The 15986-nt window shown below is 48.0% G+C and overlaps 1 protein-coding gene across 1 annotated transcript in view; it reads left to right on the plus strand.

The window, feature by feature from the left end:
* LOC112868156 (O-acyltransferase like protein) overlaps nt 1–15335 on the plus strand; it is a 54334-nt gene extending 38999 nt beyond the window's left edge. The window contains exons 13-15 of the mRNA XM_086682860.1: nt 2474–2660; nt 8409–8551; nt 9320–15335. Of these exons, the coding sequence (XP_086538986.1) occupies nt 2474–2660; nt 8409–8551; nt 9320–9445 (456 nt within the window). The 3' untranslated portion in view covers nt 9446–15335. The remainder of the gene's footprint in view (nt 1–2473; nt 2661–8408; nt 8552–9319) is intronic.
* Nucleotides 15336–15986: the final 651 nt, after the last annotated feature.

Consider the following 15986-nt stretch of genomic DNA (forward strand, 5'->3'; position numbering starts at 1 on the left):
GTTTCTACAGATAGGATTCTTGGTCAGATTCATTGGTTCCATCTGAGAATCAGGACATGCGGTATCTAAGGGGGAAGAAGCTGTTACTTTACCTTGCAGGTAAAATTCCTTCCCTGGCTCCTTTGCGGGTAATCACTCTGATTCACCAACCAACCTCGAGATTCAAACTGGAAAGCCGGGTTCGTCTTCCTCATTGACCACTCCTCCCATGCAATCTTCCACCAGTCCCTGCTGAAGCGCCTCTTTAATGGCACTCTGTTGTAATCTACAAGTGAATCGTGCATCTACAGGGCAATATCATAACTCAAGCCTATAGGAAAAGTCACGTAGCCCTTGTATATCCACTCTTTCCGGTGAAGCCCTATGCTTCCAGTGAATCCCTGCTGATCGTTTCTTCTGCTGTCCTCTCTTAGCTTGTCCAGCTGACTTTGGTGAAGCTCTTCTCATCTCTTGATCTCAAATCTACACTTGGGGCAATCTATTTATTTATTTTTTTTTATTTTTTTTTTCAACGTTTATTTATTTTTGGGACAGAGAGAGACAGAGCATGAACGGGGGAGGGGCAGAGAAAGAGGAAGACACAGAATCGGAAACAGGCTCCAGGCTCTGAGCCATCAGCCCAGAGCCTGACGCGGGGCTCGAACTCACGGACCGCGAGATCGTGACCTGGCTGAAGTCGGACGCTTAACCGACTGCGCCACCCAGGCGCCCCAGGGGCAATCTATTTAAAACACTAGCTGGTGTTGCCCTTGAACTGCACAAAAGTTCCTCTGGTGGCAGAGATGAAATCTAAGATGCGGGGAGAACATTTGTTTATTTTATTTTATTTTTAATGCTTATTTATTATTGAGAAACAGAGCATGAGCATGGGAGGGGCAGAGACAGGAGGAGACACAGAATCCAAAGCAGACTCCAGGCTCTGAGTTGTCAGCTCAGAGCCTGAGGCGGGGCTCGAACTCACAAACTGTGAGATCTTGAGCTGAGCCAAAGCAGGATGCCCAACCGACTGAGCCACCCAGGCACCCCTCATTTTATTTTATTTTAGAGAGAGAGTGAGAGTGAGCAAGCCGGGGAGAGGGGCAGCAGGAGAGAGAGAGAGAGAGAGAGAGAGAGAGAGAGAGAGAGAATCTCAAGCAGGCTCCACACTCATCACGGAACCTAATGTAGGACTTGATCCCATGACCCTGGGATCATGACCTGATCTGAAACCAAGAGGCAGACACTTAACTGACTGAGCCACCCAGGTGCCTCAAGGACGGAGTATTTGTGAACCACTCCGAGGGCTGAGTCAGGACCAGGAAGCATAAAGCCAGAACACAAGTCAAGCTGAGCTGGAGAAACAAGGTGGAAGGGACGGGCAGACCAAACACAAACCTCTAGAAGCCAGAAAATAAGGACACAGTGTCCAAGCTGGAAGCAACAGGGGGCATATGTTATATGCTGGGAATGAGATGGGGCAGTGTGCATTATGAGTGAAAAGGTGAAGGGGATCCTAGCCTAAAAAGGGGGGCTTCGCTTCGGATTCTGTGTCTCCCTCTCTCTCTGCCCCTCCCCTGTTCATGCTCTGTCCCTCTCTGTCTCAAGATAAATAAAAACATTAAGAAAAAAAATTAAAAAAAAAAAAAAAAAGGGGGGGGCTTGTGGAGAGCCCCCGAGGAAATGCCTTTCCTTCCATGTAGCCAGAGCCTACCGCAGGAATCTGAGGCCCAGGGGGGGAGAGCTTCCCTTTAGAGACAAGATGGTAGACTGATAAGATGCTAGTTTGGTTCAATGGAGACGTTATCATAGCAACCTGGGAACTGAAGCTTAGAAGCAAGAGAGACTCTTGGAAGACAGATCTGGGTCTAAAAAGGTCGAGTTAGATGACCTAAAATCTAAGATCTTGAACTGAGCCCCACAATAGAACTTAACCCATGGTGCTATTTTCTGAGCTAGAAAGTTCTCCATTCTCCCACTCCCGCTGCCATTTTATGACCCCAGTGACTAGGGTACAGCCCATGTATGGATTGGGTGCCGGAGGCCCTTGAGTTGTTGGTGGGGACAGAACCAATCAAGGAGCCTTACTAGGTTAAGGAACAGAATGGGAGGTCAAGAGCGGGCTCCAACATTATCTTCTCTTTCTCCCTTTTTTTCCCCCCCTTGAACTTTCATTTAATAATTATTTGGGATTCACGGCCATTTTGTGCAATTTTATCACGTGGGGATTTGTGTGACTGCCACCACAAGCAAGGTGCAGAACTTTGCTGTCGCCACCAAGATCTCTCCGTGGTCACACACCTCACTCCCCCTCACTGCACCCCAAACCTAACCCATCGTAACCAGTAATCCGAACCTTTTGTGTTAGCGACATTTTGGGCACCGATCGAGGTTTACAAATAGATACCGAAAGTGACCAAAAAGTAAATTCGTGTAAAAGGAAGTAAATAGACAATGGCCAGAACGAGCTTGACCCGTGTCTCTCCTTTCCCTGTAGACGCAGGCCCTGCTGGGGTGGACTTGCTCCCTGGCCACCCTGTTCGCAGTGGTCGCTCTGGCGTATGCAGTGGATGATACTTCTGTCACCTCTTCACCTGCCGTTGCTGTGTACCAGGCCCTCCACCGGACCCTGTGGGCGGCAGCCGTGGGCTGGGTCCTGTTGGCATGTCAGGAAGGCTATGGAGGTACAACGCAGCACGGGGGGTTGCTTATAGGTTCACACTGTGTCCTTTTAAAGGGGACAAATGCGAAAACACAGTGTGCGCAGACGGGCTTTTTTATTTGTTGTTGAGCGACTGATATTGACTCAAAGACATCAATTTGTTTGTATCCCGGGGGAACCCCCCCATATTCTGTTTTCGATTTCTACACTGGTTTATGTACGAATGTGGGTTCTGAGCCTCTCCGATGAAGCTACTTTAGAAGCTGGAGGAGAACAAAGAGGGTCCTACAGTAAGAACAAAATACCAGTGGCAGGGACCAAAGTGGTGGTCACACCCACCCTGGGCCTCGGTTTCCTTATCTGAGGGTAGAGACCGAATAGTTCCCAAGATCCCCTTCAGCCCTGTGACAAGCTGGGGAACTGTCTATTGAGCCTGGCTCTCAATGTGTGGAAAGTCAAGCAGAAAAGGGGCCGAAATGGCAAGAAAGGGGTTTTCTTCACGTTAGAAATGGCTGTCCAAGACACCTGATGTCTTTTTCCCTTTCTTTTCTAGTTGGCATGAGATAGGGACTGGCTGCTTGGGGTGTCATAAAGTGACAGGAGAAAGACTGGCAAGAATCATCCAGAAAAAGTTCTGGCCCCGCACTGCCCAGAAGCCCTGAAGGGTTGGAAATAGAGCCAGGTGCAGTCATGACACCTTTATATACCCTAGGGAAATAATCAGGATGAGCTTAAAGTTTGGCCTGTGAACCCAACCCACTTAGCCTCAGCAAAGGCGTCTGGGATTCATGGGTTAAGGAGGAAAACGATAAATTGATCACAACAACTCTTGCTGACGGGGCACAGGCTGCCGCCGGGTCTCATGGAGAATTTCACCCATGTGATCCTGGGTGACGCCGGCCACACCGCTGTGGGTACAGCTATAACGTGCTATTTCTCTGTGAGAAAGATGGCGCCTGGAGATAACACTTGAAGGTCACGCAGCTCGGTAGTGGTTGAGCTAGAAAACGAACCCCGGACCGAGTGAAAAGCCGATGCCCAAAGCCCGTGACCGTCGTTTCTGTGCAATAGGACCCCTCTCAGATGTTGGATTGGTAGAACTGTTTCTGAATTTGATGAGTATATAAGGATGAGGAATTTGTTCTTTAATATTTTAATTTTAAACGCTTTCCCTTCTATGGAGAAATGATGTTAAAGAAGAAATGGGCCGCGTTCTCGCTGACGGATGTATTTGCATTTCTGGGCAGCTGTTTGAATCACAGGACCCCACCCTAACACTGCTCCCACCTGGTGACAATGACCATGAGCTGTCCCCAGAGCCTCAGAACATAGGCAACTCCTCTCCCTGGCCTGGCACAGGCTGCCCACGATATGGTGGTAGCATAACAGTATTCTTGTCTCTTGTAAAAGTCGTGCTAAATGAAGAATAACTTGCTGGGGGGAGAGTCTTAGGTCAAGTTAGAAGATTAATCAAATTGGGGGCACTTGGGTGGCTCAGGCGGTTGAGTGTCCGATTCTCGATTTTGGCTCAGGTCGTGATCTCACCGTTTGTGAGTTCAAGCCCCACACAGGGCTCTGCGCCGACAGTGCAGAGCCTGCTTGGGATTCTCTCTCTCTCTCTCTCTCTCTCTCTCTCTGCCCCTCACCCACTCACATTCTCTCTCTTCCTCGCAAAATAAATAAATAAATATTTTTTAGAAGATCAATCAGGGGGCGCCTGGGTGGCGCAGTCGGTTAAGCGTCCGACTTCAGCCAGGTCACGATCTCGCGGTCCGTGAGTTCGAGCCCCGCGTCGGGCTCTGCGCTGATGGCTCGGAGCCTGGAGCCTGTTTCCGATGCTGTGTCTCCCTCTCTCTCTGCCCCTCCCCCGTTCATGCTCTGTTTCTCTCTGTCCCAAAAATAAATAAAAAACGTTGAAAAAAAAAAAAAGATCAATCAGATTTGCAGCATTGTCATTACCGTGGAGCTAGTAAATGCTAGCAATTCTTAGCCTGAGCATGGACAACGCCTCCGTTAATCCAGACGACAGACAAGTCCTTTGATGCATTCTTGAGTGATACATGTTTTCAAAGAGTGTTGTCGTTAGCCAATCACAACTGCAGGCGCGACTGATGTTCTAGGTTTGCATCTCTGGTGCTATAAGATAGCAAGATTGGTTAGCAGGTCAAGGTAGGAGGTGACAGGTGAGGTTCAATCCTAGAAAATATGTGTCCACCTGGTGACCTTTAGAAAAGTACATCTGTAAAGGAACATTTGAGGAAGTGTTTCACCGAGACTCTCAGGGTGAGAAGGGGGTTCCTGATGCCTCAAATCATCTTTCCGTCGTCTGAGTCAGGGCCAGTGTAGACCATGAGGGTTTGGTTCCATGCTGAGTTGCCAGAGTCATCTTCTGACCACGTGACGCCACCAGTTAAAACCTTTTGGTGGTGCTGTCTCTCCTTCAGGGGTCCTCGAACTTTAGTAATACGTGGACCCATTCCAAAGGAACAAGAAGTCTTTGGGGATCCTTAGTATTGGCTTAAATTATTTTAATTCTAATTTTACCTAAACATGAGCATACATAAATCTAGATATAAATTTTTATGTTTATAATACATAGATTTATAAAGTCAAAACAAATGTGGTTATAAAGTAACCACAAAAATGGGGCACCTGGGTGGCTCAGTCAGTTAAGCATCCAACTTTGTCTCAGGTCATGATCTCACGGTTCATGGGTTGGAGCCCCATGTCGGGCTCTGTGCTGACCGCTCAGAGCCTAGAGCTCGCTTCGGATTCTGTGTCTCCCTCTCTCTCTGCCCCTCCCCCTGCTCACGCTCTGTCTCACTCTTTCTCAAAAATAAAGAAACATTTAAAAAATTTAAACAAAAGGGGGCATCTGCCTGGCTCAGTCAGTGGAGCATGCGACCCTTGAGCTCGGGTTTGTAAGCTTGAGCCCCATGATGGGTGTAGAGAATACTTAAAAATAAAGTCTTCAGAAAAAAATAATAAAATAACCATAAAACTACAAAACAAACAAGGTCTGAATTAACAACATTAATTTAATGTGATTAACAGTTGACTGGAGCCAGTTGTGGCTCATGATGTGACCAGGAGGTTGCTTGCTTTAAGGATGTTCTTTTGTGTTTCGTTTACCTGCGTGACACGGGCTCTCTGTTGCCTTAATTTTCCTATAACTATATTGTTTGCTCCCCAGAAATGTCTTGGTTGATCTTATCCCTTGACATTCACTTGGGGCAAAGGTATCTTTGGCCGGTGACTCCATCTCTGTTCTCTCAATCATATAAAATACTTCCGGAATGCTCGCTTTACGCCAAGCGCTGTTCAAGTTGCACAGGATGTGGAGCAGTAGACAAGAAAAAACGTCTCTGTTGTAGGAGATCACAGGGGGGTAGGGGACACAGCCCGGGAGACTCTAGTAAGCTTCATTAACGACCCCTGGTATATCAGGTCCAACTGGGACTTTGCAGATGTGATGGCGGCGATCACGAGATTGGGAGGCGGGGAGATTATATGGGCCCTAAATGTGGTCACGTGTACCCTCCAAAGAGGAGGATAGAGGGACACTCGCAGAGGAGACAGCGACACGAAGATGGAGTGGGGAGACATTTGAAACCGCTGATGTTGTTGGGAGGGGCCACAAGCCAAGGAGAGCCAGAAGCCGGGAGGGGTCGGAGGAGACAAGAAATGGATTCTCCCCTAGAGCCTCCAGAGGGAGTGTGACCCTGTCCACACCGTGATTTCAGCCATACTGGTTTGGGGCTTCTTGTCTCTAGAATGACGCAAGAGTAGATTGTTGTTTTGAGCCACGATATTTGTGCAATTTGTTGCAGCAGCCATCGGAAACAAATCTGGAGCCAGGTTAAGTAAATATGTGTATAATTCCAGCGTGGATATATATAGGGAATAAAAATAAAGCCGGGATTGGAGGGTAACTGGAGTAGGGGTGAGTTTGCAAATATTTGCAGGCAAAGGGATGGTGTGGCAGAGGTCTCAAGACTGGAACGAGCTTAGTGGGTGGGAGAAGCAGCAAGAAGCCCGGTGAGACAGGAATCAAGATCAAGGTGGGAGAGAGATGGGAATGAGAACACAGAGGAAGGTAGCAGCCAGGTCATGCAGGGTCTTCAAGGCCCAGGGGAAGGACTGGATTTTATTTTAATTTTTTTAACATTTATTTATTATTGAGAGGCAGAGTGAGACAGAGCATGAGCAGGGGAGGGGCAGAGAGAGGAGGAGACACAGCATCCGAAACAGGCTCCAGGCTCCGAGCCGCCAGCACAGAGCCCGACACGGGGCTCCAACCCATGAACCGTGAGATCATGACCTGAGCCGAAGTCGGACACCCAACCGAGTGAGCCACCGAGGCGCCCCGGATTTTATTTTAAAAACCATGTAACGTAATCTGACCTGTGATTTAAAAGAGCACTCTGGGGGCGCCTGGGTGGCGCAGTCGGTTAAGTGTCCGACTTCAGCCCGGTCACGATCTCGCGGTCCGGGAGTTCGAGCCCCACGTCGGCCTCTGGGCTGATGGCTCAGATCCTGGAGCCTGTTTCCGATTCTGTGTCTCCCTCTCTCTGCCCCTCGCCCGTTCATGCTCTGTCTCTCTCTGTCCCAAAAATAAATAAATGTTGAAAAAAAATTAAAAAAAAATAAAAGAGCCCTCTGGACGTTGCATGGAGACTGCAGAGCAGCAAGAAGGAGAGCAGAGAGAGACCAATGGATCCATCTGGAAGCTACTGTACAGGTCCAGGGGGTAGGAGCTGGTGGGTTTGATGCGGGGGTTAGTGGAGGAGATGGGAAGAAATGGTCCAGTTTGAGATAGACAGTTTTAAAGACAGATGGTAGCACTCTGTGGGATATGGGAGAAAGAACAGAATTTGGGATGGCAAAGATTTTGTCCTGAGCAACTGATACGACAGTGATACATGACTGAGCACTTGAGATGAGCCTTGTGCAAAGGAGAAACGAGTTTTTTCTTTTCTTTTTCCTTCCTTCCTTCCTTCCTTCCTTCCTTCCTTCCTTCCTTCCTTCCTTCCCTCCTTCCTGTCCTTTCTCGCCTTTCTTTCATGGCTTGAAACAACAGAAATCAATCCTCTCATAGTTCTGGAAACTAGAAACCCAATATCAAGGTGTTGGCAAGGTCCTTCTGGAAGCCCCGAGGGGGGATCTCTGCCATGGCTACCAGCAAGCCCTGAGTTCCCAGCCCGAAAGTGCATCACTACAGTCTCTGCCTCGCCTTCACACGGCTTTCTCGCCCTGCCTCTCCCCTGTGTGTCTGTGTCTCCTCTTCCGCCTTCTATAAGGACATTCGTGGCTACCGCGTGGGACAACGCAGTTCTAGAAGTTACACCGAGTTACGGAATATTTGTCCCAAAAGGGACCTACACGTTGACCAGACGCGAGCCTCTCAGTAACAGAGGACGAGCCTGAGGCCAGGCGACGCGAACCACCTCGTCCCAGGGCCCAGCAGCTCCCATGCTGCATCTTGAGCCAGAACCCAGGCCGGTGGAAGGACTTGGTTCCTTGTTTCCCACGCGGAACGGTCGGTGCTCAGGGCTTGAGGTCGTACTGAGGAAGTCAACTGACTGGAAACGCTGTATTAACGTCTCTTATTTTTTCACATTCCTGCAAAGTTTGGTTTGGTGTGGGGCACCTTCTCTTAAAAATCAGGAGAATAAAGGCCTTCTTAGAAGTCCACGCACACAGGTGCACAGCGCCCAGAGGGACTGGACGGAGTCATGGCTCCGTAAGTCAGGCTGTCCGTTCCCTCCAGGGCTGGTGAACAGGCTCCTCTCCTGCCACATCTGGGCTTTCCTGGCCAGCATCAGTTACGCTTGCTACCTGGTTCATCCGATCCTCATCATGCTCTACAACGGCCTTCAAGAAACGCTCATTCACTACAGCGACACCAACATGGTGAGTGAGTCCCCACTCTCCGCTCTCGTATGGCTCCACTGTCCCTTCTCTGCTGGAGCCACCATGCAGCCCACTGGCTCGGGGAGAGAAGCTCGCTTTGTTGTGGGGGCTGCTAGGGGCCTACTGTTCTTTGCTTTCTTTGAGGGAGGGCTTTGGGATAACATCTTTCTTCGATTTTATTCATCCTATTTATTTTAAGTTGATTTTTATGTATTGGTTTTTTTTTTTTTTTACATTTATTTTTGAAAAACAGAGTGAGACAAAGCGTGAACGGGGGAGGGGCAGAGAGAGTGGGAGACACAGAATCCAAAGCAGGCTCCAGGCTCCGAGCAAGTGGTCAGCACAGAGCCTGATGCGGGGCTCGAACCCACAAACCGCGAGATCATGACCTGAGCCGAAGTCGGACGCTCAACTGACTGAGCCACCCAGGCGCCCCTATTTTTATGTGTTTTGAGAGGCAGTTAGAGAGCCGGTGGGGGAGGAGCAGAGAGAGAGGGAGAGAGAGAATCCCCCACAGGCTCTGCACTGTCAGCACCGAGCTCGATGCGGGGCTCGAACTCACGAACTGTGAGATCGTGACCCGAGCCGAAGTCAAGAGTGGGATGTTCAACTGGCTGAGCCGCCCAGGCGCTCCTACCTTAGTTTTAACGTTCAGGGCTGGGGGTCTTACAGATCTAGATCATACGGCCGGGATGATGCCCTTTAAAACCAAACATAGTACGAATCTGGTAGTAGGATTGCATTTACTCTGCCCCTCTTTGTCTCCAGTTCTACCTTTTCTCTGGACACTGTTTGCTGACCTTCATCACTGGGCTGGCCCTGACACTGTTCATTGAGAAACCATGTCAGGAGCTGAAGCGGTACCTGTTGGGACCAGTGCCTGCTGGGCCATGAACGTTCTGGTAAAACCCTAGAGAATGACTGGGTTTTTTTCTGCTGGCAATGAGCTCAAGTAGACAGGGGCTCATTTATGTAACAAACGCTTGTGTTCCCGAAAAGCGGTGTGAATTCTGATTTGGTGAATGCTTAAGATATACAAGTTCTCTCTGTGCTTAATGCAAAGAGTTCTGAGTGTTTATTTACTATATAAAAGAGTTCTGTGATAGCCTGTTGGGTAGCACAATAATCACTCTCTGATGTACCTTTTTAGAAAAAAACAAAAAACAAACAAACAAAACCAAAGAAAAACAATCTAGATTTGTGATATCTTGTTCGGCATGTACTTTCTGTACCAACGATCAGAGGAAAACATCAAATCTAGTGAGTTTAATGCAACTTGGGTTATAATCACATTTCTTGGTAAAGTCACAGTATGTAGTTTTTCACATCATCGTTATCTTTGTGTTATCATGATACCTTTGAGGACTTGTAACTTTATTTCGGAGCCTCAGGATTGTGTGACCCACTAGCGTGCCCAGTTCATGGGTGTGTCGTTACAAGCCTTCCAAACATTATCTATTTTACAACACGGTCGCTGTTATGGGTTGAATGTGTCCACCGAAAAAGATACAAAGTCCTAATCCCGCCATACCTTAGAACGTGACCTGTTTGGGGGGGGGGGTAGTGTTCTTACAGAAGTAATCAAGTTAAAATGAGGTCATGGGGGGAGGTGGCTCTAATCCAGTATGACTGGTGTCCTTGTAAAACAGGGAAATCTGGACATAGAGACAGATATGCACAGAGGGGGGAAGACGTGAAAACAGACAGCAATAAGGCAGCCATCTACAAGCCAAGGAACACCAAAAATTTTGGGCAGACACAGAAGCTAGACGAGGCAAGGAAGGACTCTCCCCTAGAGTGTCAGAGAGAGCAGAGCCCTGCTGACACCTCGAGTTAGGACTTGCAGCCTTCCAGAACAGTGAGATGATTTACTGTTGTAAATCAGCCAGTTGTGCAACCCTAGCAAAGAATACGGTCCCTCAACAAAACTCCCAACAGAGAAGGACGAGATCCAATCAATGGCTCCCATCCCAACTCTTCGGTTTCCAGCAACAAGGCCTGGAAATGGAGAGATTTATAAGGCCAGGGTGTCCAGGCTCTCAGGCTTGTGTTCCTTCCCGGGTGTGTGATTTCACGTTAACCATCCCTACTTGCATTTGCGTAACATCACTTAAAACAACGCTCTCTTTGTGTACTCAATAAATAAAGGGTTTATCAGCAATCACGGGGCTATGAGGAGCTAATTAGCACAGAAGACTCCCCATCTCTGTACTGTGTCTCTCCAAGCGGATCTGCTGAGACCACCACTGGAGGGTGGGGAGGGCTGTAAGCCTCAAATCTTTTGCCAGGGCAACCGACAGCGAACCTTATCCTTTTCCACCCCACCCTGGGGACCCTCATCTCCCGGAGGCTTGGTCTGTTCTCCTGGTAGAATCTGACCTGAGCCAGGAGACAAGTCCCTGCCCGGCATGTTCAGTGTCTGTATCAGAATGCACCAAGTTGGGTTTTTGGGTAACCCCCAAGTTCATGGAGTTCTTTGGGAGCCCTCTGGTGGCTGATTTGGCACCTCTGACTTAATTAGGCCTCAGAGGAGATCTTGAAGGCGTGTGACCTTTGCAGGAGGAACCCTACAGTCCGGATGGATGCTGGTGGGAAATGACTCCCCCGCCAACACTGATGGGCAGTCAAATTGCCAAGTGCTTCTGGTTATGAGGCTAGAAACTTGGGGCCGTGGAAATAGCTTTCATAACGACTAGTGACATTGCCTTTGAAAGTTTTTTTGTTTTTTTTTAATAAGGAAAAAAAAAATACCCTCTCCACGCTTGCAATTTCACAAAATATAAAGTAGGGATAGAGAAATCCAATTTTGTTCTGGCTTTTGTTTCCATCTGGAATTCCCGAGGGGTTTAAGATTTATGGAGTATGTGGAACTTCTTTCGATCCCGAAGCAAACTGTAAAAAAGCATATGACATTTACGAGACAGCTGGAAATTTGAACACGGCCTGGATATTCGATGATACTAAGGACTCACTGATGTTTTAATGTGGTAGTGGTATTGCGGTCATGTTTTCGTTTTTGTTTTTTTAAGAGGCTTTATCTTTCAGCTGCATCCTGAAATATTTATGGACAGAATGATAAAATCTGGTATTTGCCTCAAAATAATACCAGGAGGACGAGGGAGACCAGAAACAAGATTGGCCATGTCGTGATACTTTTTGAAGCTGGGTGATGGGTATGTGGGGGCTCATTATACTGGGTTGTTTTTTTTTTCTCTATTTTTGTATATAATAAACTGAAGCAAATTTCTAGAGGCGGCAACATCAGCATAGAGAATTGATGGGTGACTCCTCTAATTCTCCCTAAATTCTGAAATTCATGTTTCGTCCCCACATACCAACCCGGGGACAGGTCACATTGACAGTATAGTCACCCCCGCAGGTCTAAAGGAACTCCAGCCGCCCTTAAGTTCCTCCCGACTGGTGTTGGGAGAGTCCAGGGATATCTCGCTGGTCTTATAAACGCCTGGACCCTCCCCGCTGCCCCTCCCCCACCCCGCCTGGCTCCGTGCTCAGCCTACTGCGTCCATCCAGAGCACAAATGATCTCCATAAATGTCACAAGCAGGTAAGTCCCCTCTGCCCCGCCTTGTGCCACCTGTGCTCCCTCATTGAGGCTTTGATGCAGTGCTGCTAAGTGCTCAGCATGTTGTTCCAGAAACTGCTCTTGCAGATTTTCCTTATTCTAATAGAGGTCGTTCTCCCTTGGGTGCCCCATGAGCCGATGGGCGCTGGGATGGACAGTGACAATTGTTTGCCCTTTGCATTTGTGCTGTTCACCACTAGCCCTGATCACCATGGCTGGCACACAGTAGGTGATCAATAAATGGCGGCTGAGGCAGTGATGGAATTAACCCCTTCTTTTTTTAGGTGATTCCTTTTCTGGGAGGCTTCTCGTGCCTACAGGCAGGCACCTCTCAACCAGGTCTTAGATATGTTCAGTTTTGTAAGACTCTTATCCCCAAATGGCCCAAGCAGGCCCCCTTCCTGGGAAGGTCAAAGCTGAGAGGCTCCCAAGTACTTTTAAAAAGGTGAGAAGCCTTTAGAACTAGAGTCCGTAGACCCCACCTGGGATGGAAAACAATGCTGTGCTCATATCGCGGAGGCAGCCATTTTGGGTGGCCTCCGAACATGCCTATTCCCTCCTCCCTTGCGAAACCAAACTGACGTTCCAGCATCAACACTGGGGAGGCCCCATACTTCGTAAAAGCCAATTTTGTCTCCCTCGGTGTTCTTGCCGGTGATTGGCCCGAGTGTGGTCATGTGACCCAGCTCTGCCCAATGAGACCTAAGGAGGCGTGTGCCGGGGACTTCTGGGAAAGACTGTCCTCGCGGGAACGGGTGGGGGTTGGGGAGCGTCAAGGAGAAAGTCCTTCTCGTGGTCGCGTCCCTCAGCCTTGTGAGGACGTGGTGCTGTTTGGGGTTGTGGCCGCATCCTGTGAAAATGGAGGCGGGCCAGGCTGGCACACGGAGGCTGACAGAGGGACTGAGGGAGGCCAGGCAGAGTGAGGGTGGTGACGCTGTACTGAAACCAGAACGATTAAGGGACTGTCTGGACATTGTATCCTGAGGGCTCGCGGGGCTCGACTGTCCGGGCAGAAGATTGGAAGCCGCTTCTCTGGGGATTCTGACGGGCCTGAGACCAAAGCCCGAAAACCATTGACATAAAAGGCTCTCCCCAAAACGTCCTCACCCGGTGCCCTCCGGTGAAGCTCGGAGGTGACAGGTTCGAATCACAGGGTCAAAGCAGGGTGACCAACGCATCCCCATGTGGCCGGGACTTCGTCGGTTTGGGCACCGAACCCTCCCCCGTCCCGACGCCCCTCAGTCGTGGGCAGACGGACGCGCCACTGTCCTTGCAGAGGTGAGAGAAGGGGCTGCCTCCACTGAAGATGCCGGGACAAAGAAGTGACTCCTCTTTCGTTCAGTCGTTCAGTCAAGAAGCGAATGTTTCTAACGACCACCTATTGGCAAGGACTCCAGGACTACTGATGCGAATGTCAGGCATCCTGTTGTGAAGGAGCTTCCGGAAATCTCTTAGGGCGGCCAGAGCAGCCAGGAATGGCCCAGAGTTGCTTTGGACTAAGGAAGGGGCCAAGTGCTGGGTATCTCAGCAGATTGTGCAGTACAGATAGATGATTATCACTTAAAATGGCGGTTGACTTTTAAAAATTTGTTGATGATGACTAGGAATGCATTAATATACTCTTCCAAGTAACTGTAATTTTATGTAGTATTTCATTTTTATTAGATAAGAGGCTCATAAAACAAGGTCCAATGCTGCACCTTTTGTCCTACATGTATTAGATGAATTCTTTATCTTTCTTTTTTTATTTTTATTTATTTATTTATTTATTTATTTATTTTTTCAACGTTTATTTATTTTTGGGACAGAGAGAGACAGAGCATGAACGGGGGAGGGGCAGAGAAAGAGGGAGACACAGAACCGGAAGCAGGCTCCAGGCTCTGAGCTGTCAGCACAGAGCCTGATGCGGGGCTCGAACTCAAGAACCGTGAAATCATGACCTGAGCTGAAGTCGGATGCTCAACCGACTGAGCCACCCAGGCACCCCACTATCCGTTGAGTTCTTTTTTTTTTTTTTTTTTTTTTCATTTTTCATTTTTGGGACAGAGAGAGACAGAGCATGAATGGGGGAGGGGCAGAGAGAGAGGGAGACACAGAATCGGAAACAGGCTCCAGGCTCCGAGCCATCAGCCCAGAGCCTGACGCGGGGCTCGAACTCACAGACCGCGAGATCATGACCTGGCTGAAGTCGGATGCTTAACCGACTGCGCCACCCAGGCGCCCCTATCTTTCTTTTTTTTTAATTGGGTATAATTTCTATACAATAAAATTTACCTTTTTCTTTTTTTAATGTTTTATTGCTTATTAATTTTTTTATTTTAATTTTTTTTATTTATTTTTAAGACAGAGAGAGAGCATGAGTGGGGATGGGGCAGAGAGAGAGGGAGACACAGAATCCGAAGCAGGCTCCAGGCTCCAAGCTGTCAGCACAGAGCCCATCGCGGGGCATGAACCCACAAACCATGAGGTCATGACCTGAGCCAAAGTCGGACGCTGAACCGACTGAGCCACCCAGGCGCCCCTTAATGTTTTATTTCTTTTTGAGAGAGAGCGTGAGCAAGAGAGGGGCAGGGACAGAGGGGGACAGAGGAGTCAAAGGGGGCTCTGCGCTGAGCACTGACAGCAGTGAGCCCAACGTGGGGCTTGAACTCATGAGCCGCAACATCATGCCCTGAGCCGAAGTCCGATGCTCTACCAACTGAGCCACCCAGGCGCCCCTAAAAATTCACCTTTTTTAAAAGTGTGCACTTTTCGTGAGTTTTGACGGATGCATACACTCACCGCCAGCTCTTAGCAACTGTCTCTCATCCCTGTAGTTCTGCCTTTTCCAGATGTATTTATTTTTGAATGTTTAATATTTACAAATGTAAACTATTTCACAGTCCAAGCCTAAAGAAATGAAGCAACTGATAGCCCACATGTCCGTCATCCCTAAGAAACACAGGTTAACAGTTTGCATTTTTCTTTCAGATGTGTTTCTTTTTGTTTAAAAATAAAACATTGCGAACACAGTTGTAGACCTCCCGCATCTCATTGCCTTCCCCGCTTCTTATCCAAGTTTCCGCCATGTTTTTATGTTTACTAATAACATGCAGATGTCTATAAATGTTATATAGTATGTTGTGTTTAAGCATTATACAATTAGACCCATGCTGTAATATCCTTTCGAAATATGATATCCCCATTAAACATAGTTCGGCTAGCCAGTCAATTCATTGTTAAGCGTTCGTAGTGTTTTACTGAGTGCACGTGTTCCTTAAATATTTATCCATTCACCAGTTGGTAGGTAGACATTTGGTATGTTTCCAGTTTTTCATGGTTGCAAACATGGTTGTAACAAAACTCTTTGTTTGTGTTTCCTCATGGAGATATGTTTCCCGGGGTGTATAGTCAGGAGAGTAATTACAGGGTTATAGGGTATATGTATATTCAACCTTGGCTGATAATCCTATACAGTTTTCTAAAGTGATTTTGCCAATTTTCACCGTCACTAGTGGAGGAAGGGGAGTAGATACCATCAGTCAAGACCCTCCCCAGCATGTGGTTCTATCAACCTGTTAATTTACTGTTAAATCCCTGATGAATGTAAGGTGGTATCTGATTACTTCAATTTGCATTTCCCGGCCTACCAATGGGGTTGAATGTTTGTTTTCCATGTGTGTAATGGCCCCATGGAGCTTCTCTTTCAGAGACTGCCTACCATATCCTTTGCCCATTTTTCTCTTGGGTGTTTGCCTTTTTATTATTGATTCTAAGCTGTCCTTTATTTATCCCAAAGACTAATCTTGTTGATTATTTGTGTTGCAAATACTTTCTCCCAATCTGTGGCAACTCTGTATATGATACATGCTTT

Source organism: Puma concolor, chromosome D3 (assembly GCF_028749965.1).
Source record: "Puma concolor isolate L17-30 chromosome D3, mPumCon1.1.hap2, whole genome shotgun sequence".
NCBI lineage: Eukaryota > Metazoa > Chordata > Mammalia > Carnivora > Felidae > Puma > Puma concolor.